General features: G+C 46.6%; 1 protein-coding gene across 2 annotated transcripts in view; it reads left to right on the top strand.

Moving 5' to 3' along the window:
- The first annotated feature begins 20,245 nt into the window (after positions 1-20,245).
- LOC149440042 (integrator complex subunit 6-A-like) overlaps positions 20,246-23,162 on the top strand; it is a 67,682-nt gene continuing 64,765 nt past the window's right edge. Inside the window, exons 1-2 of one of the 2 annotated variants that reach the window (XM_089659008.1) lie at positions 20,246-20,681; positions 20,791-20,868. In XM_089659008.1, the coding sequence (XP_089515134.1) occupies positions 20,571-20,681; positions 20,791-20,868 (189 nt within the window). In that variant the 5' untranslated portion in view covers positions 20,246-20,570. The remainder of the gene's footprint in view (positions 20,682-20,790; positions 20,869-23,162) is intronic. The other variant, XM_089659009.1, reaches the window with a different exon arrangement.

Here is a 23,162-nt window from a genome sequence, read left to right as displayed (position 1 = left end):
AGAAGGGAGTCTGATTTTGGACTCTCCAGCTTTAGTAAATAAACCCCATGGAGTTCAGACAGAGTATCTCCAAGTCCAAGATTACACAGACTTAGGCCGGTCATACATTGGCCGATTTCTGAACAATATTTAGTTTGAAAATCGGACCTAACAATAATCAACTGATTTTCACTCTGTTAGTGGTGCAATGGCTCCGATTTTCGTGGTTCCTCCCCATTCTGTTTATCGGACATGTTGGAAAATTTGTGAAAAAGGACTGATTTTCACAATCATTGGTGGCACCATCAGATTACAGAACGAACAACGTTTTTGATTTTCGATTGAAAAATCATTCAGAATTCGACCCATGTATGGCCTGCTTTACTCTCACCATAGTATTGTTTGATTGGTTGCTCCCCAGTCTGTCCTGCACAGAACACTGGTTCCAGGTTGGAGTATTCTCCCTAAGCAGCCTGGGAGTTTTATACAGCACAGAGCCCTTACCCTGCTACAGCTGAGCTCATGAAATCATCAGTGAGCCAAACAGGCTGACTACACAGCACAAAAGGAAAAACAGTCAGTATAGAGCATGAATCTGGACAAATATACTTCCCATCCTGGACACAGCCCTTAGTTCTTCCTGGCTTTCTGTCACACTGCTCACAGGCTGTCTTGTTGCTGGTCAATTTTTTTTAACCTCAGCAGCCATGCCCTCATTTTTACTGTAGGAAAAAACCTGCTTCTTTTCATAGAAAGCAAGGCATTATGGGATTGTAGGAGTAATGATCATGACATTCATCTGTACCTCTTCCATTCACAGAACACCTTGAATCCTATGAAAACAATACAAGATGTTTTATGAATGGAGGAGGTATATCTATGTGACCCAGTGTACTAGAAGTGAGACTGTAAGATTCTGTGGCAGGAGTTCAGCAGTTACAGTTGTGTTTAGGCTCAATGAAAGTAAGAGCGCTACTAAACGCAGCAACAGCCAGTAATGGATCACCCATCATTAATCAATCATTTTTTTATGGCAAAGGACAAAAACACTTTTTTCCCATTGTTTAACTGCTAGTTAGTTTTAGGATGCTGCTTCTGTCTTTAAGCCAAGTTAATTTAAAAAAAAGATAAAAATTAGATTCGCCACCAAATATGCGTCCCCAAACTACGCTATCACTGCGGTTGTCTGTGAAAATCGTGCTGTTCCACGATACCACATACATCTTTAGAGCATCTCTGTGCCTGTAATTATAAGAAGTTGTGTTAGCATGTGCCTGTTCAAGAACTTTCATTCCAACATTCGCCTCCAAACCTGAGACTCCATTCAGCTCTTGCAATTTGAAATTGTAGAAATTGTAAATTGGTAGAATCGCCGCATTTCCAAATACAGCAAAAAGTGTGACACAAGCTTGGTTTCTGTTATTCTTTAATGACACCCCAAAGCCAGTGTGATTCTGCCACAATTTTTTGACAATTGACAAAAACACATAGGGAAGCAGATTGAAGTGAATGGGCTTTCCTTTGTGTAAGACAAAAAATCACTAGAAATTCATGCAGGAAAAATTCACGAGCGGGAACGCTTTTTTCTGCTATGTGATATGTAAGTGAAGCCTTAGACTTTTCTGTTTAATGTGTAATACTGGAGAAAAAAACAACTCAGTTGCTGAGATCACTGCCTTCTGCAGGAGCAGTCTGCATATACAAATGAATGGGATGTTGGCGGATTGCAATGGTCAGTTAGGCTGGCCATACACTATACAATTTTCTGTCCAATTTCTGCCCAATTTCCTTTAGATTTACCTTCAACTATGTAGTACAAGAGCCTGCCTAATTGGATACAATTGTTAGGTTTGACCTCACGTTATATGGTTTTTGGTAAATCTAAACCAAAAATCTCAAGAAAATTGTATAATGTATGGCCAGCCTTAGGCTAGGTTCACACTAGCCCGCATGCTGCCGGCTGGTTTCAGGTGCAGGAATTGCACCTTTTCCTGCACCCGCAACCCACTGCAGCTGAATTGCACTGCTCTTGTGAGATGCACGGGGCTGCCATTTGTTCTGAATGGCACTCCCACGCATCGTAGCCCGCAGCACGATTACGGTGCGGGAACCACAGGGAAACCCCATGGTCTTTTTGACCATGTGGTTTCCTGCGGATGCATTTTTTAAAAGGTGCATGCACCTTTTTCTTGAGTGAAAAGTGAGCATGGCAGCCCATTCACTAGTGTACACTAGTGTGAACAAGGCCTAAGTGCACTGCAATGAACAGAGTTTTCTACAGAGCAAAAGGAGATAAGGCACCAATAGAATGTGCTAAAATCCTCATACTGTACTGTAAAAGTGACCGCCCACGGTGGAAATCCCAGAAAACGTTGCTGTAATGAAATCTGGACTGAAAAATACAGTATGTAGAATGTCATTGCCAGGGGCAGACTGACAACTCATGGGGCCCCCGGGCAATAGGGGATCATGGGGCCTCTGTATCCTTGCCCAAACTCAAAAAAGCCTATGAAAACAGTACCAGGGGCATCTCATGGGGCCCCCTACTGACCCTGGGCCCTCGGATAGTGCCCGAGTTTCCAAATGGTCAGTCCGCCCCTGGTCTGAAATAGTTAATAATTTACCACTTTTCAGTGCATTCTGGGCATTTGGGAGGATCTCCTGTGCTTATCTTTAAAAAATGTACCTGGTCATTGCTTACCTCCTGAAAATACTAGTTGCCTGGCTGTCTCTTGTTTTAATACACCAACCCAGAAAAAACATGCCCTACGTAAATTCAGAACTTCAGATCCTCACCAACTCATAGCATTAGAGCTGTTCAGTATTAGAGACAGGCAACGAGAATTTGTCAGGACATTAGCAAAGCAGCCCATACATACATTTCATTTAATATAGGTTAAGTATCAACTGAAATGAGAGAGAAAGAGGCACAACAGAAATGATTAAGGCACAATCACAGTGAAGCAAACATGTCATGTGTCATGCATTATGGGTGGGGGAGCATTCATACCTATGTGCTTAGTATTTGTGTATTCAGGTTATCTCATGCAATCTCTTGTTTTCAGAGAGGAAGCATATTGTGATGAAGCTTCATCCAGTAAAATACATTTATACTGTGTTTTACAAACAGTAACATGAAAGATACACTCACAAGGAAAAAATGCTTCAAGCAGAATGTTAAAAATGCACCACATTAAAAAACTTAGAAAAGAGCGCTAAGGGCTCATGAACACTGCAGCTTCTAAACTGATGTTTAGGAGCTGTTCAGCATTTTTTTCAGCAGCCCCTGAACTCTCCCTAATGTTTTCCTATGTGTCCATGTACACTATGTTGTTTACAGGCAGTTGAGTTTACAGTCGTTTTTTTGAACGCACCAAACTTGCGTTCAGGAGTAGATTTTACTGGTGTTTCAAACGCCAAATGCTTGGAAACACGTGTGAATGCAGTTAACCACGTTTATAAGCGTTTGCGTTTAGAAGCGTTTTTTAACTGTTCCATGTCCAGAGCCTTTTTTCATCATCAGAAATGCATGAAAAGCGTTTTCCATGTATTCAAATGGACCCGGTACACCAGCGCAGTCAGTTCCAGGTTTTACGTGAAGGAAAAAATGATAGAACGTGCATTATGCTCATGATGGGATCCATAGTGAATACAACCAGAAAAGACAGGTCATCTCAACACATACTGCTCTCCCTGCTTATGCTCTCTCTAATCCTCTCAAAATGTCTGAAATAGTTAATTTTTTACTGTTTTTCAGTGCATTCTGGGCATTTTGGAAGGTCTCCTGAGGTTATCTTTTAAAAACGCTTCTAATCGCAAACACACATAAACGCGGTATGCAAACGCGGCTAAACTGACGTTTTTTCAACCTACGTTTTCCATCATTCAGAAGAGTTTTCCAAACGCCCCGTGTACATGAGCCCTTAAAAGCATGCCTTTTTTTATCTCATTTCATTCACGCCACACGTTCCATTTTAAAGTGGATAGAAATAATGTACCTGCATCTTTTTTCCTAATGCAGCATGTGGTAAGTACATTGGGGTGCTACTGATAATGAATAGCACGACAATGCACCAACACGCTTAAGGCGTAGGGTTGCCACCTCACCCCTTTAAAACCAAACACATATTAATTACACAGGTTCTGTGGCTGATTAAGGTGGTCCTTAAACTCACAAGTGCCTTATTTATATTAAATTAGCCTCAGAAACTGTGTAATTAATGTGTTCAGTTTTAAAGGGATGAGGTGGGAACCGTAATAAGGCGTGTTACCGCAGGTACTGGTGTGAATCCAGCCCTAAAGACTAATTTCTGTTGCAGTATGTTAGGAAAAATCCTGCTAAAAGGCTGATATTTGATGCTTTGCCTTGCAAGGGCTCATTCACGTTAAGGCCTCATTCACAAGGGGCGGACCCATCAGCGGATCCGCTTGCTCAGCAGGGAATCTCTCCCCTGATCCCTGCTGAGCAAGGGAATGACAGGTCCATGTCTGTTATGCTGCTGCAGAGCGGGCACAGACACAGCCCGCTGTCCTCTATGGGCAGTTGGATGGAAATGGACTGCCTGTTCGTTTCCATCTGAGTGCCATTCGATGTGACAGACGGAAGGGGAATAATCCCCATCCATCTCTTTTTTGGTGGATTGGATCAGATTGGATGTCGGCAGGTGTAAACAGACACGTCCGTTTACACCCTTCATACCATATAGGAGCATAGAGGTTCCGATTGAGTCCGCCTGAAAAACGGGCAGGAGGACCTGATCGAAACATACGTGCAGAAGGGGCTTAAAACATTCATTTTCAGTCATTGCTCCTCAATGTTGTAAGGTGTTATTCAATAGACTTGAATGGGACAATGCATGTCACCATGGATTCTTCGTAGCTCATGCATTGTGCCTGCTTTACAAAACATAGTAAAATATGGATGGTGCGTTTGTGTGAGGCTTGCTAGAAGCCTGGGTTTAGACAAAGGGTTATGTCAGGGCAGGCTGGAGGGCTCTACCTGTCAGTCCTCTGGTACCTCCCCCTGCTCTAGAACCTTGGAGAAGCTTCTAGAAGTCAGTAGGTGGAGGTTAGGTGGGGCAGATCTGCATATTTATGGGAGTCTGAACACTGACAGTGTGGCAGACAAGCCCACAAATATGACAGTGCCTAGCCAGCAGTGGAGTCAGGTGAAAGATGGACTGGTGAAGTGCTGCTGTGTAGCCTGGGAGGGGGCCCCGGAGAAGGGGGGGCTGGAGGTTGGAGGAAAACTAAAGGAGGGAGCTCCACTGCCCTGCAGTTCACCAGGGAAAGACAGACCACTGTCAGGAATGGACTCAGCACTGGTGGTGGGACTCACCTGCCGTGTGGGCTGCAGTACTATGGCTGACCAGTGGGTGCTCTCAGCAGCCAGAAGCTCAATCCTGCAGTCAGCCAACACCTGGGGCTGATTGCAGGAGGTGTATTTAAGGAATGACCAGGCCTGTGATCAGGGCCTTGGTGTATGTTTCCCATGAGCCCCTGTACCGTGTATCCTTTGTTCCTGTTCCTCTGCCTATCTGATTTGTTTCCGACTCTGCATTGTTCCTGACCCTGCTGACCGTCTCCTGTTTAACCCCTGGCTTGCCTGACCATCCTTCTGCCTGATCCTCTGTACCGTGCTGCCCGTGAGTTACTGAACCCGGCTTGTGTCCCCGACCATTCTCTGCCTGATCCTCTGTACCGCGCTGCCCGTGAGTTACTGAACCCCGCTTGTGACCCTGACTATTCTCTGCCTGCTCCTTCGGTACCTCGCTGCCCGCACGTTGCTGACCTGGCCTGCCTAAGTACGCCTTACGCTACCCAGATGATCCATCCATCCTGCACGGATCCAGCCATCCCTGCTCACACCTTCTGCCTCTTCACATCAGGCTTCCTACCTGCATATACCTCTGGCGGATCCCTCTACCACGAGCAGGTGTACTCAGGGGCCGCGACCTGGTTCCTGACTGCTCCAAGTCCATCCCCACCATCAGGGGCCCTGGTGAATAAGCAGACTGGGACTTAGACTCCGTGCCCTGGGGAATCCTGTCCTGAGGACTGCTAGGGGTACCACCAGACGGTCGTTACAGAACCATATGGCCAGCCTGACCCTTCCACCTCTCCAGCCCTGACTGCGCCTGTGTTCCTGCACATACTAAGATTAGTGGAAGGTTGGTTTATTTACTGTGCGTTGTATATTTGGGTAGATAATAATAAATTATATTATTATATCATTCCTGAAGCCTGTTACTTCCCTGTATCAGTCCACACATTTCTGGTCATACCCGGATCCTTGACACCCACATAGCTTGTAGAGGAACCAGCCCAGCAGAAGGCCTGAAAGCAGTTCTATCCATAGATGCAGGACAAAGGCAGTGTGACCGCTACACCTCCAGGGCCTAGAAGGGAGAAGTCTGCTGGATGCAAGTTCTTGGCAAGTCTTCAGGGGACAGTTCATAGCTTATTAAATCCCTTGTCCTGGGACTAAGAGCTCCTGCAAGTTGTCACTTTGCTAAAGACTGTTATGAATGGAAGTCAAATAACTGCCATTTTTGTAGTAGTTTAGAGAAGGAAATTGTCCTCATTTGTTATTATTCAATCAAGTTGGGCAGTCCATAACCCCTTTACCCCATCCAAGTTGAATTCCTTAATAAAGTAAATAAAAACAAGCCCATGGACTGTTTCTTGTATCTGGAAAATGTGTGTTGCCTGGCTGTGCAAGAAGTAAAAGGGAGACCCAAAACCAGTGGCTCTCAAGAAAGTAGCGCTACATAAGGTATAGATAAGTGACCTGGTCACTAAAGTACAAAACAAATTTTAAGCTCCTTGTTAAAAATCAATACTGCTACTCGGCACTCATTCTTGGGATGATGGGGGTGTGCTAAAAGTTGTATTAAAGTGGTTATAAATTGCTGCTCTCCCTCTCTCTCCTCATGGGCTCAGAGACAGCAATGGGAGCCATTGGCTCCTGCCAATCACAGCCGGTGAGGTGTTGTTAGCCTATGGGAGCACTCGCCAAAGAGGAGAAGCCAGAAGCCCCAGACGGGACCACAGAAGAGGAGGATCAGGGCAGCTCTCTGCAGGTAAGTAAAACATGTTCATTATTTTAAAATATAAAAAATGTGAATCTTTACAATCGCTTTAAACTTTCAGCAATTTTTAGCCTAACATATTGAGCATAATAAAATATATGTGTTTATCTATTGATGCACACAATGTAGGTAGATATAACTCTAGTCTCGGCATGCAAGGGTGGCTCGATAGGATGCTGCATGAGAGAAAGGAGCCACCCTGAAACAGGAAACCTGGGGTCGTGGTCATGGCACCAGTTTAAACTGTAAGTGCTTAAAGGACTGGTTCCCTGCTCCCCATTAAGGATTGGCACCTTTGGGGAGCAGGTACCCAAAATTGACAGGTACCCACTGCGATCGCCTAGATTAGGGCTTAGAATTTCAAGTCTAGACCACTAGCCAGGCACAAACCTTACTCTCCACCAGTTGCCCCACCCAACCTTGCCCAGGTCCACCTCCAACCCCACTCCCAGCCCATCCCCAACCCAACCCTGCCCCCAACCACAACCCCTTAATGCTTATGAAATTACATTATTCTTTAAAGAGTACAAAATATAAAAAAACTGCAATTATAACATAGCTTTATTATGTCAATTTGAACATAACAGCAATAGCTTAATAGCAATAGGGTACAATCAAAATATCACGTTTTACAGCTTTAAACCTGTAGTGAACATTTTGTATTTTTTTTGTTTACTTACTAAAGTCTCTTTTTAAAGATGCAGGAGATAAAGTCTCTTTTAAAGATGTAAGTTTATTTTACAGAAGTATAGCATAAGAAAAAGTGCTTATTTTGATGCCAAAAATACATGGAATAATAGTTCCTGTAAACATGTTGTATTTTTTATCTCCAGCAGAGACCTTAGAGAAGTGTGGCATTAAGAAAAAAGAAAAATATGCCTCTTTTGATGGGCAAAAAACATTGCATAAAATAAATAACAATAGTAAACATTTTTGCATTTTTTATCTCCAGCATCCTATTAAGAGAGCTTAGAGAAGTAGTGCATTAAGAAAAAACAAAAATGTGCTTATTTAGATGCCAAAAAACATGGCAGAACAATAGTAAACATTTTACCAAAGATGTGCTAATAGAGCAGCCATGGTTTGTGTTGTACAGCATGACCAAGACTTGTGTAATACCCTTTTTCTGATGCAAAATACCACTTCAATGGCTGTGTGTGGATTGCATTCTATTCAATTAAGAAAAAAAAACACCAAAAAATAATTTTTTGAATGACAAAAAGCAGTAGGAAGCCAGTTTAACATCAAGATTTGCAATGGTTTTCATTGTACAGCAGGACCAAGACTTGTGTAATACCCTTTTTCGATGGAGAGCGGGCCTTGTGTCCCCCGTGGCGGTGGAGAGCGGGCCTCTCCTCGTGTCCCCCGCGGCAGGGGAGAGTGGACCTCTCCTCGAGTCCCCCACGGTGGTGGAAAGGGTGTCTACTCTCAGCGGAGGAGAGTGGACCTCTTCTGCACCTGTCCCCTCAGCGGCGCTACCAGTGTAATGGCGGAGCCGAAGAAGCCAGAAACCGGAAGTTGGAAACTGGAACTCGGCTTCACAACGCAGGTCGAGCCACTCCATTGTCTGTGCTCGCCACACAAGAATTTCTCCTCGCATTTGGCAAGCAGCTTTTTCAAGCCCTGGCCTAGGCGATCGGAAATTGAAGTTGTACTCTCCCCTCATCTCCTTAGTCATATGGGACATGTAACAGGTCCCAGAAGACTCCGGGACCATTTGGAAAGTGCAGCTTTACTCGCGCATGCGTAGTGGGTACCCAGCTGTAAACCGCAAGCTGTCACAGCTGGGTGCGCACAATGAAGATGCCAGCACCGGGAACACAGGATGGCTGGTGAAGCGGGCTGCGGAGAGGACACCACGGGATTGAGGGAAAGTTGAGTAACTACAGTTTTACATTTTCACTGAAACTCTGCTTTAATATTCTAAACACAAAATGAGGGTTTATTATCACTTTAACACACCATCCATACTAGCTCACATGCAGGATGGCGCCGATCAAAATTTTTGACTTTGGGGAAACTGCAGTTGGCCTACAGGTATATAATTTGAAGGAAAGTACGGTTCTCTCTTTTGCACCATGTTTGTAAACTTCTGGGGCCCCTTGACTGCACTGATTTTCTTTTAGAAAGGTGAACTCAAGATTTAAGTAATAATACTATCTTGTATATAGATTATATTTTTGCTCAGATTTTAGCTTTGGGCTGTGTTCACACTGCAGCGCTTCTAAAATGCACTATACGTTTTAAAAAAAATGCAAAACATGTTTTAAATGCGTTGCTTTACAGTTTAAATAGGGTGAATAGCTGGTTGTTAAAGCGGAGCTCCACCCAAAAGGGGAAGTTCCGCTTTAAGGACTGCTCCCCCCGCTCCCCATTAAGGATTGGCACCTTTGGGGGGCGGGTACCCGAATTTGACAGGTACCTGCTCCCATTTCCAGTCCGAACGCCTAGGCGATCAGAAATGGAAGGTGTCCTCTCTCCCTGTAGTTTTTTGGGACACGTGACAGGTCCCAGTAGACAACAGGGCCATTCATGAAGTGCAGCGCTACTCGTGCATGCGCAGTGGGTACCCGGCTGTGAAGCCACAAGCTGTCACAGCCAGGTGTCCACAATGAAGATGCATTACTCCAGTAATCCAGGACGGCCGGTAAACGGGCTATGGAGGACACACCATGGGACCAAGGGACAGGTAAGTGGCTGTTTTTTTAGCTTTTGTAGCTGCTGACTTTTATTTTTTGACAGGTGAGTGGAACTCCACTTTAAGGATGCTGTTGGGTGCTGACTGCTTAACAACCGGCTATTCATTGGTTGCTGCTGAACTGGCTGAGATTCGGTCCATCTATGGCTGGCTTAAGGAAGTCAGCATGTGCTGGCTCCTTAACGATCAGCTATTCACTGGTTGGTAAGGACACTGGTGGGTGTCTGCTCCTTAACAACCAGCATATTTTTGCCATGTGACCCCACAAACGTAACTAAAAATGCACCCTGGGTGCGTTTTTGGTTCATTTTGGTGCAGCATGCAGGACTTGCATGCGGGATGCAAGTACAGTGCAGCAATGTGAAAAGACACATAGGATTTAAAGGGGAATAATTTTGATGCACTTTTGTCGTGCTGGAGAAGTGTATTCCAGTGCGTCAAAAGCTCATCAGTGGGAAAGGGGTCCCAGATTTGTAAAGACTTTTCTCACAGGGATGCTGTCCTTTTGATTTCCCTTATTTTTTAATGTAAGATAAAGGCATGGCAGTGCCAATCCCTCCTGCCAGGATTTTGGCCTGCGAGGTGCCTTCTTCACTCTTTCACAAAAAGAACAGGGATTGTTGCTGAGCACCATCTTGCAGCTGACATCAGTGGCCCCAGCTGACCCTTATTTCACTCTTATGAGAATCTGTGGCAGGATCTCACGCACAGCCGAATGCACATACATCTAGACCTTGTTGTCCTGTATTGACATTCCATCATGTTAGCAAACAGGCAGAAAAGGAATTAAAAAGATGTGAAAGAATGACTGAGAATAGGAATGATGTGAACACCAGAAGGGTGAAGAACGAGTGTAAAATACAGCCGTGAAGAGAAAGATAAAACATCTGAAAGAGACTTCTGCTGCTCAGTGCACCTTCTATTTAAATAGGCCAATCTGTGTCCTGCACAGAAATCTGGATGCTGATCCCGAGGGCACTCCGGGACACAGCCTTTGTGCTTTTAACACAGTGTGAGGTGTACAGGAAGCAGAGAGACAGGGCAATGATGCTGAGCGGGGAGCATAAGCCAAGGGGAGCCAGAGCAATCTGACTACTTAACTACTTCAAACTCAGTGGTACAACAGCTATAGCAAAGTATAACCATGGTAGCCAAGTGCATTTCTTAACCACCTGCCCTCCAGAGGATTTATTCCCCCTTCCTGACCAGGCCATTTTTTGCTGTTCGGCACTGCGTTATTTCCACTGGTAATTGTGCGGTCCTGCAATGCTGTACCAAACAAAATTTGTTTTTTTCACACAAATAGAGCTTTCCTTTGGTAGTATATGATCACCTCTGCGGTTTTTAATTTTTGCGCTAAAAACATAAATATTTTTCAAGCTATGGTTATATAATGTATATGGGCAGAAAGTGCACACTCTCAGGTTTAATTTGAGGGTATGTACATCCAAATTGGAGGAAGGGTTTAGAAATGACAGCGTCGCAGCCGCTGTGTTAGAATACTGGGCCGGCCGCTCGGCTCTACTGTGCAGAAGAACCTGCTCCTCTGTCCTACCTGTTCCTCGGTCCAGCAGTATCCTGCTTCCATTAGCCATCTTTTCTCTCTGGCGCCAGCATCTTCAGTGTGGGCACCTGGCTGTCACAGCTTATGGCTTCACAGCCGGGTTCCCACTGCGCATGCGCAAGACGTGCTGCACTTTGTGAATGGACCCGTAGTCTTCTGGGACCTGTCACGTGTCCCACAAGACTATGGGGAGGGAGGGGAGAGGACAACTCCGTGGAATTGGGAGCGGGTACCTGTCAAATTTGGGTACCCGCCCCCCCCCCCCCCCAAAGGTCTGCACTCTCTGGTTATCTCCTGTACTATGTCCAAAGTCTCTGGTCATCTCCTGTACTATGTCCAAAGTCTCTAGTCATTTCCTGTACTATGACTGCACTCCATTGGTTCAGAATTTTTTTTGTTTTCCTCTTCTAAAATCTGGGTGTATCTTATGGTCAGGTGCGTGTTATGGAGCGAAAAATACAGTACTGCCCTCGATCGGCAATACCTCACATGCATGGTGCAACCGCTGTTTACATACATTCATGGGGTCAACACTTGCATGTCCAGTGAGACATGGGTGCTTTTTTTTTTTTTTATTATTTTTACACTGTCCCTTTCATTTTTTTTAATCACTTTTAATGCTGTCACAGGGAATGCAAATATCCCCTATAACTTTAATGGGAAGTCATATATTCTTTTTTGAGAAATCTGGGGTCTATCAGACTCTAGATACAGTGGGGCAAAAAAGTATTTAGTCAGCCACCAATTGTGCAAGTTCTCCCACTTAAAAAGATGAGAGAGGCCTGTAATTGGCATCATAGGTAGACCTCAACTATGAGAGACAAAATGAGAAAAAAAATCCAGACAATCACATTGGCTGATTTGGAAAGAATTTATTTGCAAATTATGGTGGAAAATAAATATTTGGTCACCTACAAACAAGCAAGATTTCTGGCTCTCACAGACCTGTACCTTCTTCTTTAAGAGGCTCCTCTGTCCTGCACTCATTACCTGTATCAATGGCACCTGTTTCAACTTGTTAGTATAAAAGACACCTGTCCACAACCTCAAACATTCGCACTCCAAACTCCACTATGGTGAAGACCAAAGAGCTGTCGAAGGACACCAGAAACAAAATTGTAGACCTGCACCAGGCTGGGAAGACTGAATCTGCAATAGGCAATCTGCAATAGACAAATCAACTGTGGGAGCAATAATTAGAAAATGGAAGACCACTGATAATCTCCCTTGATCTGGGGCTCCACGCAAGATCTCACCCCGTGGGGTCAAAATGATCACAAGAACGGTGAGCAAAAATCCCATGACCACACGGGGGGACCTAGTGAATGACCTGCAGAGAGCTGGGACCAACGTAACAAAGGCTACCATCAGTAACACACTACGCCGCCAGGGACTCAGATCCTGCAGTGCCAGACATGTCCCCCTGCTTAAGCCAGTACATGTCTGGGCCCGTCTGAAGTTTGCTAGAGAGCATTTGGACGATCCAGAAGAGGATTGGGAGAATGTCATATGAAACCAAAATAGAACTGTTTGGTAGAAACACAACTCGTCGTGTTTGGAGGAGAGAGAATGCTGAGTTGCATCCAAAGAACACCATACCTACTGTGAAGCATGGGGGTGGCAACATCATGCTTTGGGGCTGTTTCTCCGCAAAGGGACCAGGACAACTGATCCATGTACAGGACAGAATGAATGGGGCCATGTATCGTGAGATTTTGAGTGTAAACCTCCTTCCATCAGCAAGGGCATTGAAGATGAAATGTGGCTGGGTCTTCCATGACAAATGATCCCAAACATACCGCCCGGGCAGCGAAGGAGTGGCTTCGTAAGAAGCATTTCAAGGTCCTGGAGTGGACTAGCCAGTCTCCAGATCTCAACCCCATAGAAAACCTATGGAGGGAGTTGAAAGTCCGTGTTGCCCAGCGACAGCCCCAAAACATCACTGCTCTAGAGGAGATCTGCATGGAGGAATGGGCCAACATACCAGCAACAGTGTGTGCCAACCTTGTGAAGACTTACAGGAAATGTTTGACCTCTGTCATTGCCAACAAAGGATATATAACAAAGTATTGAGATGCACTTTTGATATTGACCAAATACTTATTTTCCACCAAAATTTGCAAATAAATTCTTTCCAAATCAGCCAATGTGATTGTCTGGATTTTTTTTTCTCTTATAGTTGAGGTCTACCTATGATGCCAATTACAGGCCTCTCTCATCTTTTTAAGTGGGAGAACTTGCACAATTGGTGGCTGACTAAATACTTTTTTGCCCCACTGTATCTCCTCTGCCTTTACATCATCTGATCTCACCAAGATCGCTGTGATCAGATGCTTTCCCAATTTACAAAAGGAGCTGTTTATATCCTGCGAAACTGAAGTGATGAAATGCTTGTAGCTTCCGGTCTCTTAGACTATAGAGATGATTGGAGCCATTCTGGTCTCTGGTCAGCCAGCAGAACTGTTGGCTGCATTCTCGGATTCCCGTGGGACAGGAGAGCCCAAGAAAACTGTGGAAGGTGGCAGGAGGGGGGTGGTTGTCCCTTCCCGCTGCTCATAAAAACAATTCAGCAGCTGATTCTCCACTAGAATTGCTTTTACATGAAAGCCGACCGCCAGCTGAAAAAAAATATGTAGCTGCAGGCATCATCCCGGTATAACCACTCAAAAGTCCAGTGACGTACCAATACATTGCTGGTCCATGTTGGGCATATATATAACAGCAGAGAACATGGGCATATGATGAATCGGCTCTGCGGATGTTAGCGGATCAATATGACCGCAATTCATTCTTTTTTGTAACGCCCATGTTGAGGGTTAGGCCCGAAAAAAGTTTTACATTCACAAAGTTGCCAACTGTCCACAGAGTCAATAGATAAAGACCTCCAAACTTCGTGCAGCCTTCAGATTAGCACAACAACAGTGTGTAGAGAGCTTCATAGAATGGGTTTCCATGGCCGAGCAGCTGCATCCAAGCCTTACATCACCAAGTGCAATGCAAAGCATCAGATGCAGTCATGTAAAGCACACCGCCACTGGACTCTAGAGCAGTGGAGACGTGTTCTCTGGAGTGATGAATCACGCTTCTCTATCTGGCAATCTGATGGATGGGTCTGAGTTTGGCGGTTGCCAGGAGAACAGTGCTTGCCTGACTGCATTGTGCCAAGTGTAAAGTTTGGTGGAGGGGGGATTACGGTGTGGGGTTGTTTTCCAGGGGTTGGGCTTGGCCCCCTAGTTCCAGTGAAGGGAACCCTTAAGGCATCAGCATACCAAGACATTTCGGACAATTTCATGCTCCCAACTTTGTGGGAACAGTTTGGGGATGGCCCCTTCCTGTTCCAACATGACTGCGCACCAGTGCACAAAGCAAGGTCCATAAAGACATGGATGAGCGAGTTTGAGGTGGAGGAACTTGACTGGCCTACACAGAGTCCTGACCTCAACCAGATAGAACACCTTTGGGATGAATTAGTGTGGAGAATGTGAGCCCGGCCTTTTTGTCCGACATCAGTACCTGACCTGATAAATGCACTTCTGGAAGAATGGTCAAACATTCCCATAGACACACTCCTAAACCTTGTGGATGGCCTTCCCAGAAGAGTTGAAGCTGTTATAGCTGCAAAGGGTGGGCCAACTCAATATTGAACCCTACGGACTAAGACTGGGATGCCATTAAAGTTCATGTGCATGTAAAGGCAGGCGTCCCAATACTTTTGGCAATATAGTGTATATTTACTTGTTTTAAACTTTTTTTTTTAATTTCTTCCTGGTTTCCAGGCCTAGGCAAATGATGTCATACATCCCAGGAGTCTTCAGGAGGGGCTTTCTCAGCCAAGCACACCCTCTAGCCTGCAGCTAAGGGCAGATGGATTACAGGAAGTAAATGCTACATGAATCATCTGCCCTTACTCAAGATGGCCATGGCCAGAAAAGCTAGGGGGATGTTCTTCAAAGCAATTTCCCTGAAAAATAAAGCACACAGACATGGATAGATGGGGGAGTTTGCTTTGAATATTAAAAATGAATGTAATAGCATTTTTAGTGCTCAGATACAGTGACGTTCCACTTTAAACCAATAACTGAATGGACAGAAAGGAATTTCATAAGGAGTCCTCACTGGACATGAAGCTCCTTGAGCAACACACAAGTCCAAAGCAATTCCATGTTGTTGAGCTGTCATCTGTTATCAGGGGACCTCTATTCATCTCTATGATTAACACAGGTTCATGTATAGCACAGCATGCATCAGTACAGAGCTGTACCCAGGCACACTGCTATGCAGAAACCCTCATTTATCATAGACGTCTGCTTAGAGCTGATAGTTGTCAGAGCTGGCTGAGGTTTGCAGAAGTAAAGCCCATGGAGTTTCCTACCCTTGTAAAGGAACCTCAGCAGGCTTGCAGCTGCCTTTAGAAAATTGTTCTCTTGATGAATCCATTGTGAAAAACCCCTCAGGAGAAAAAATATCAAAGCACATCCCCTGTACTCTTATACAGGATTTTATTTGATAAAATATAAACATCATCAACCTTCAGATGGACAATTAGAAAAACAAATAAACACCTGCATGTGTATTGTTGATAGAATTTATGCACTCCATCAGGATGTGTTCCATGTGAGAGCTCACGGCAGCCAGAAGGTTTTCCTCCGACGGATACATGACTATTAAAGTTCCCTAGTAAACATGACCTCAGACTTGGGTGGGGTTTGATGTTCTCTCCCATGTCTGCTGTCACTGCCTATTCAGCAATAGCTTGCACATTAATAACTCCTCATTTCTTTATGCTGCATTATGAAAACACAGCCTGTTAAGGAGCCTGACTTTCTGGATGGACGTCTGAGATAACCAAACAAATCGTTTTGTGTGGAAATCATAAAGACGGCGGTCACCCACAGGCTTCAGAAGGGGATCGAGATGTGTGCCCGGAAATGTGGCATCCAAAACTCACAGGAAGCGAACTTGATAAACTTGAATTTAACCATCCGACTGCCAGTGTTGGCTCCTTTGTGGGTTATTTGGGTCCAAATGCGGAGAGACAACTGTGAGCACACAATAGATATGCTGCAACTTCTGGTTCCATATAAAGGTGACCTGCATAATAAGTCCTAGAGTACCCTATGAGGGGCAGGTGTCAGCCCAGGCCTGCTGCTCTTACAGCCGAGATTCCTGTTGTATTCCAGTAGTGTAATGCAGGCAATAGACGGTTCATTTATCGGACGATTTTTCGTCCGAAAAACGAAACATCGTTAGTTCTGTAAACCGGTGTTGCCACCAATGATGGCGAAAATCGTCTGTTTTTCACAAATTTTCCAGCATGACCGATAAACGATGAGGAACCGTGAAAATCAGGCGATGCTATTGCCCTACTAACAGTGCGAAAATCTGCCGATTATTCTTTCGGATGAAAAATCGGCCAATAAACGAACTGTCTATGGCCTGCATAAGACACTACAGATCTCAGCATGCTATGGCTGTACAGGACATGCGACCACAGCATCACTGATCTCTATAGCCCAGACTGTAGTTAACCTCCCTGCTGCAGACTAGAATATGAACAAGCTGCCAGATGGCGCTCAGGCATTGTACCCGAGTCTTTACCAGCCTACATTGGCCGCTCTCTGCCTGGTGCGGTGCTACAAATGCTAACATGACCCACCAGCTGCCATATCAATCCCTGATTACAGAGCTGCAGGACAGCTACACGTTTTTTCCAGCCAGAGAGGGAGTACACATCCCTGTGTTGACACCTTTCTTCCAGAGCTGCAGTCATCAAGATTTGTAGGGACACCAGCTGCCCAAATCTAAAGGGACCCCAGGTGCCCAAATGCAAAGGCACCCTGGCTGCCCAAGACTAAAGCCGGCCATTCATGCTTTGAAATTTAGCCAGTTCAACAGGGATCTGCTGACGTTTTGAGCCACATACTGTATGGCCGGGGAGGTAGATCAATTTCTGCACAACCACCCTGTCAGATTTTCCCCACTCGATCTGCGCTGCAGGCTTTAGCATACAACGCTGATCAGTGTATTCTGATGGTGGGGAGGTCTCTCCACTGTCACAATACAGTAGCACAGCAGGGAGGATTCCCCCATCCACCTCAAATGTGCAAACAGGGAAATCAAGTGTTTTTTTTCAACCTGCTGGTTGTACGAAAAAAATACTGACTCATCTATGTGCTGCCTTAGGGGCCTCAGCTGCCTAAATCTAAAGAGGACCCATGGATCCCCAAATATAAAAGGGCCAAACAGCCCAGATCTAAAGGGACCCCCAACTGCCTAAATTTAGGGCCCGTTGATACTAGATTGCGGTGTGGGAAATCTGCATTCCATGCCTGTTTCCTGCACCACATTCAAAACACACTGCCCTTGCAGTCTGCAGTAGGTGTCAGTGCAAAGTACAGACCCCTAACGCAGGTCGCAAACAGTGCATTCCCCTACTTATGTACCCATGTGATCCAGCAAAAGTAGTGCATGCATTACTTTTGGTGCAGTGCAATTAATCGCACTGCACAGGACTGTCTGTGAATCGCACAGGAACGATTCAAATGCAATCCGTAGTGTGAACAGGCCTTAAAGAGCCCCCTGGCTTCCCAAATCTAAAGGGATCTATCTATGGCTTGGTGGAGAATGTGTGTTCCCAACCTGCAGGCAGAGCATACTGTTCTTTAGCAGATGTGGGGGGGGGGGGATTAATTTTTAATGGCACCCCCATGCATCGGAAAACACTTTGCATGAGCTAAACTGCATGGTGGTTTTTTTTTTAAAGGGATTTTTATCTGTCTTTTTTGCAGGTACAGCTGTGCCCACGCAAGCACACGTGTGAACCTAGACTGAAGGGACCCCGGATGTGCAAGTCTTAAAAGGCCCCAGTTACCCAAATTTAAAGGGGCCTGGCTGTCCAAATCTAAAGGGACCCCAGCTGCGCTCATCTAAAAGGGCCCCAATTATCCAAATGGCCCAGATATCTAAATCAAAAGGGCCCCACTTACTTAAATCTAAAGAGGCCTCGGCTGCCCAAACCTAAAAGGGCCCCAGATATCCAAATCTAAACGGACCCCTGGCTACCTAAACCTAAAAAGGCCCGTTACCCAAATCTGAACAGGCCATTCTCTAAATTTAAAGGGACCCCAGATGCCAAATCTAAAGGGGCCCCAATTATCCAAATGTAAAGGGTCCTGGCTCCCCAAATCTAAAAGCTACCCAGTTATCCAAATCTAACAGGACCCTGGCTACCCAGATCAAAAGCAGCCTCAACTGCCCCAATCTAAAGGGATCCTAGATGCCAATAAAAAGGGCCCCAGCCTCTCTGAGCCCCATCCTGGTATCTGAGGGCCCCAGGGCAGCATGTTTCTATTGGTTGTCATACACCTGGCTCAGGGGGCTCCCCCCCAAGAGTGGTCATATTTTTATTGCTTGTTATACACCAAGCTCAAAAGAGGCACCCATGTTTCTATTGGTTGTCATACAGCTGGTTCAGGAGGGCCCCTTAGGGCAGTCATGTTTCTATTGGTCTTCATAAAGCTGGCTCAGGAGGGGCCCCAGGGCAGCCATGTTTCTATTGGTTGACATACACCTGGACAATAGGGGCCCCTATGTTTCTATTGGTTGTCACACTGCTGGCTCAGGAGGGCCCCCATGTTTCTACTGGTTGTCAAGACAGCTAGCACAGCAGGGCCCCCCCCCCATGTTTCTATTGGTTGTCAAGACAGCTAGCACAGCAGCCCCCCCCCCCCCCATGTTTCTACTGGTTGTCAAGACAGCTAGCACAGCAGGGCCCCCCATGTTTCTATTGGTTGTCACACTGCTGGCTCAGGAGGGCCCCCATGTTTCTACTGGTTGTCAAGACAGCTAGCACAGCAGGGCCCCCCCCCATGTTTCTATTGGTTGTCAAGACAGCTAGCACAGCAGGGCCCCCCCGTTTCTATTGGTTGTCAAGACAGCTAGCACAGCAGGGCCCCCCATGTTTCTATTAGTTGTAACACAGCTGGCTCAGGACGGCCACCCACATTTTTGCTGGTCACACAGCTAGCTCAGGAGGGCCCCCATATTTCTATTGATTGTCAGGACAGCTGGCACAGCAGGGGCCCCCACGTTTTTATTGGTTGTCACACAGCTGGCTCAGGAAGGGCCCCCCCATATTTCTATTGATTGTCAGGACAGCTGGCACAACAGGGCTCCCCACATTTCTATTGGTTGTCACACAGCTGGCTCAGGAGGGCCCCCCATATTTCAATTGTCAGGACAGCTGGCACAGCAGGGGCCCCCCACGTTTCTATTGGTCGTCACACAGCTGGCTCAGGAAGGGCCCCCAAGAGTCCGTTTTCTTCACTTGGCTCAGGAGGGACTCCCAGGAGCTGCCATTAGCCAGTAAGCCCCCCTCCCTGAATACAAGGACACACGCAGGGCTCCCTGGTAATCAGTAATGCGCCCCTGTATTGAGGGGCCCGCTCTCTTCTCATTTCTCCTTCACACTGGGAGGCCATGGCCGGCCCCAGCCCATAGGACACAGAGTCCCGCAGTCAAGGACACGGCGGACGGTGCGTCTCGGTGAATCAGAGCGACTCTACCGACAACAAACCATCCTCCCCCTCCGCCGCCCCGCTGACGACTGAAAGAAAAATCACCAACGACGACGCCCGTTATAGACAAGAGAAGAGGAGGAAAAAATGTGCGCGGCCACGAAGGAACCCCTCCCCTTTTCCGCCGCTTCAACTCCTCCTCCCTTCCCAACCGCGCGCTTTAACACCTCCCTCGCCAAGCAGGGCGCGCCGACCTCCTTAGCCAGTCAGAGCGGACCCGGCCGCGACACGGTTACGCGCGCTCTCCCTCCTCCCCGGACCAATGAGCGGCGGGCTCTGGCTGGGTCACGTGTCGAGCCTGACGTTGGAGGCCTTTACTAGGAACCGCTGAGGCCCCTCCCGCCCGCCTTAAAAAGCCGCGAGTGCGAAAGCAAGCGCTCAGTAGAGGGAGACAGAGGCTGCGAGAGGGGAAGTAGTGCTGAACTCATTCAAACTTCTGTCACATCCACCGAAGAAGGGAGAAGGGAACCGGGGGTATAAACAAGGCAGTCCGGCCCACAAACACCAACACTGAGCCCCGGGCCTCCCTAGACAGAGACATATGACCGGCCACCCCCGATAAACGCCACACGCCTATCACACAAAGAGGAGATGGGGCACATAGGCTGAGCGGGTCCCCCCCACCTTACCCGTCCTCTCCCCTCCCCCATACCGGCAGCACTATGCCCATCTTACTCTTCCTGCTAGACACGTCCGCGTCCATGAACCAGCGCACCCACCTGGGCACTACCTACCTGGACATAGCTAAGGGCGCTGTAGAGACGTTCATGAAGGTATAGTAGTACCGGGACACAGCGCCCCCCCCGGAGCGGGGAAGAAGTGCAGCTCCCTGTGTATGTGTGTGTGTACTCCTCATCACCCCCCTCTTCTCTGTCCCCCCAGCTCCGGTCTCGGGATCCCGCCAGCAGAGGAGACAGGTACATGCTGGTCACCCTGGAGGAGCCCCCGTATGGGATCAAGGTATGACACCGCACACACTGACAGCAACATGGCCGACAGACCTCCCCCCGACTGCCTGCAAGGCACTATGGGAGGTGGTGGAGGGGGGGATCAGGCCCTGGAGGGCTGCACATGGACCACAGTCCTCCCAATTCCCATCAGTCCTCATCACATAGCAACAGCTGGCAGGGATCACTGCTCCCTACACAGCTGTCACTGCATGGAGGGCCCTGTAACCCATCTGTCTGTAGGGGGGTTAGAACCCCTGTCAGGTCTTATCCCAGTCTGGGGGATCCGCTAGGCCCGTGTCTGATGGGCAGCAGACCTCTAGGGGCTCTTCTCGCCATTCGGTTTATGACAGCCTGTTCGTTTTCACTGAGTTGACGAACGCGCCAAAAGTACTTTTAGGGCTAATTCACACTAGTGCGTCGATCTGCATTTTAGCGCAGCTCATTCGCACTACAGCGATGCGTTGTCCTGCGCTAAAATGCAGCATGAATGTGTTTTAATGCAGTGCAGGTCAGGGCAGCGAAAAGCAACGTAAATAAAGAAAAAAAAAGTTTTCTTTTTGTGACCCACAGGATGTGATGTCACAGGAAATCCTGCAAGATGCAGTGCAGTTTAATGTGCGCTGAAACGCGCATCGATGCAAGTCAACGCACAGTAAAGCGCGACTAAGGCCCCTTTTATACAGGCGGACTCCGCCAAGTGGATCTGTCTGCTTGGTGGGGAATCTGTCCACTGAACCCCGCTGAGCAGGCGGATGATCGTGTCTGCTCAGCTTGTGCAGAACAGACTCAGCCCGCTGTTCTCTATGGGGTGGTCTGATGTAAATGCACCGCTTCTCCGTTTACATCTGACTGTCATCCGATCCGCTAGAGGGATGAGGAATGGATCCCCATCCATCTGTTTTTAGCCATTGCATTGGATGCACGCGGTTGTAAATGGACACGTCTGTTTACATCCACCTCCCCATAGAGAACAATGGAGGGCCCGATCAGTCTGCCCCTGTGAAAGGGGTCTAACATGCATTGAAATGTACATGCATGGTCAGTGTGAATACAGAAACGCTGTGTTGACCTTTGTTGCTTTAAAATGCAATGTGTATGCTTTTAAACACAATGCATGTTGCCCTAGTAAAGAAAACTAGTTTTGTGATTTATTTTGTGACCCACAGGATGTGATGTCACATGAAATCCTGCAAAATGCAAAGCATTTTAACGTGCTAAAATGTGCATTGACGCACGTTTTAAGGTGCGTCATTGTGCATTAACACAACTCGACATGCTTTAGGGGCAATTCAGACGATATGTGGTGACAAACATTTTAACAATATGGTAAATGTCTGCCACAGAGACACACAGGGAACAGTTGTTTCCTGTGTGTCCCAGTCACACTGCAATGCAGCCTAGTGCTGCGCTAAAATGCAGACATGCATAATTTTATCGCAGTGCAGTGGTCCAAATCGCACTGCAATGTCAGGCAGCGCATCACCCCGCCTGACATTGCAGTGAATGTAGTGTACATTTTGTATACATCAAATAAAGCTAGTACAAAAAAAAAAAAACCCATGCACCACACTGCCCCATAGCCACACAGTACACACTGAACCGCGCACCACACTGTCCCCTAGCCAGCCAGCAACGCAGAGCGCCCGGAGAGCTGTATCGCTCCAGCTGTTCTGTGATTTAAAGGATAAGTTCACCTTTTAGACAAAAATAGTAAATACCTATTTTTATTTTTTTTGCAGGTAAAAAAAATAAGCATTTATTATTTTTGTCCAATCAGTAGATCGCTGATGCAGACTTGTCAGAATACCTTAGATTGTACGCCCCTTGAGGGTTAGGGACTGATGTGAATGTACAATATATATGTAAAGCACTGCGTAAATTGATGGCGCTATATAAGTACCTGAAATAAATATCTGCTTGCCATATGGGTTGTACGAGCAAGTAGATATTCTGACATGAAGCTTCAATGAACTACCATGGAGCTCCACAGCACCGTGGTAGTTCATTGAAAAGTACAAGCCGACAGCCACTAAGGCTGTTGGGACTTGTAGGCACTCATTCACAGAACTCTGTGAATGAGTGACACGGCTGTGTGGGCGGAGCTCCGCTTGGCTGCCCTGTTTTCAAATTTGACAGTACGGGGAGAAGTATCCTCAAACTATCTGTCAGAAGGAGGGGGCGGGGGCTGCAGCTATGGGAATATGTTCCATCCAAAAAACTGGAGTAACATGTTCCCAAAGGTCAACTTATCCTTATTATGATAATTTATTCTGGTCATTAAAATGAATTTAAAGCTCTAGCGCA

Source organism: Staurois parvus, unplaced genomic scaffold, assembly GCF_062004578.1.
Source record: "Staurois parvus isolate SC_StPar_1 unplaced genomic scaffold, SC_StPar_1.0 ptg001125l, whole genome shotgun sequence".
Taxonomy (NCBI): domain Eukaryota; kingdom Metazoa; phylum Chordata; class Amphibia; order Anura; family Ranidae; genus Staurois; species Staurois parvus.
The sequence above is the reverse complement of the archived record's forward strand: the minus strand, read 5'-3'. Positions and strand labels throughout refer to the sequence as shown.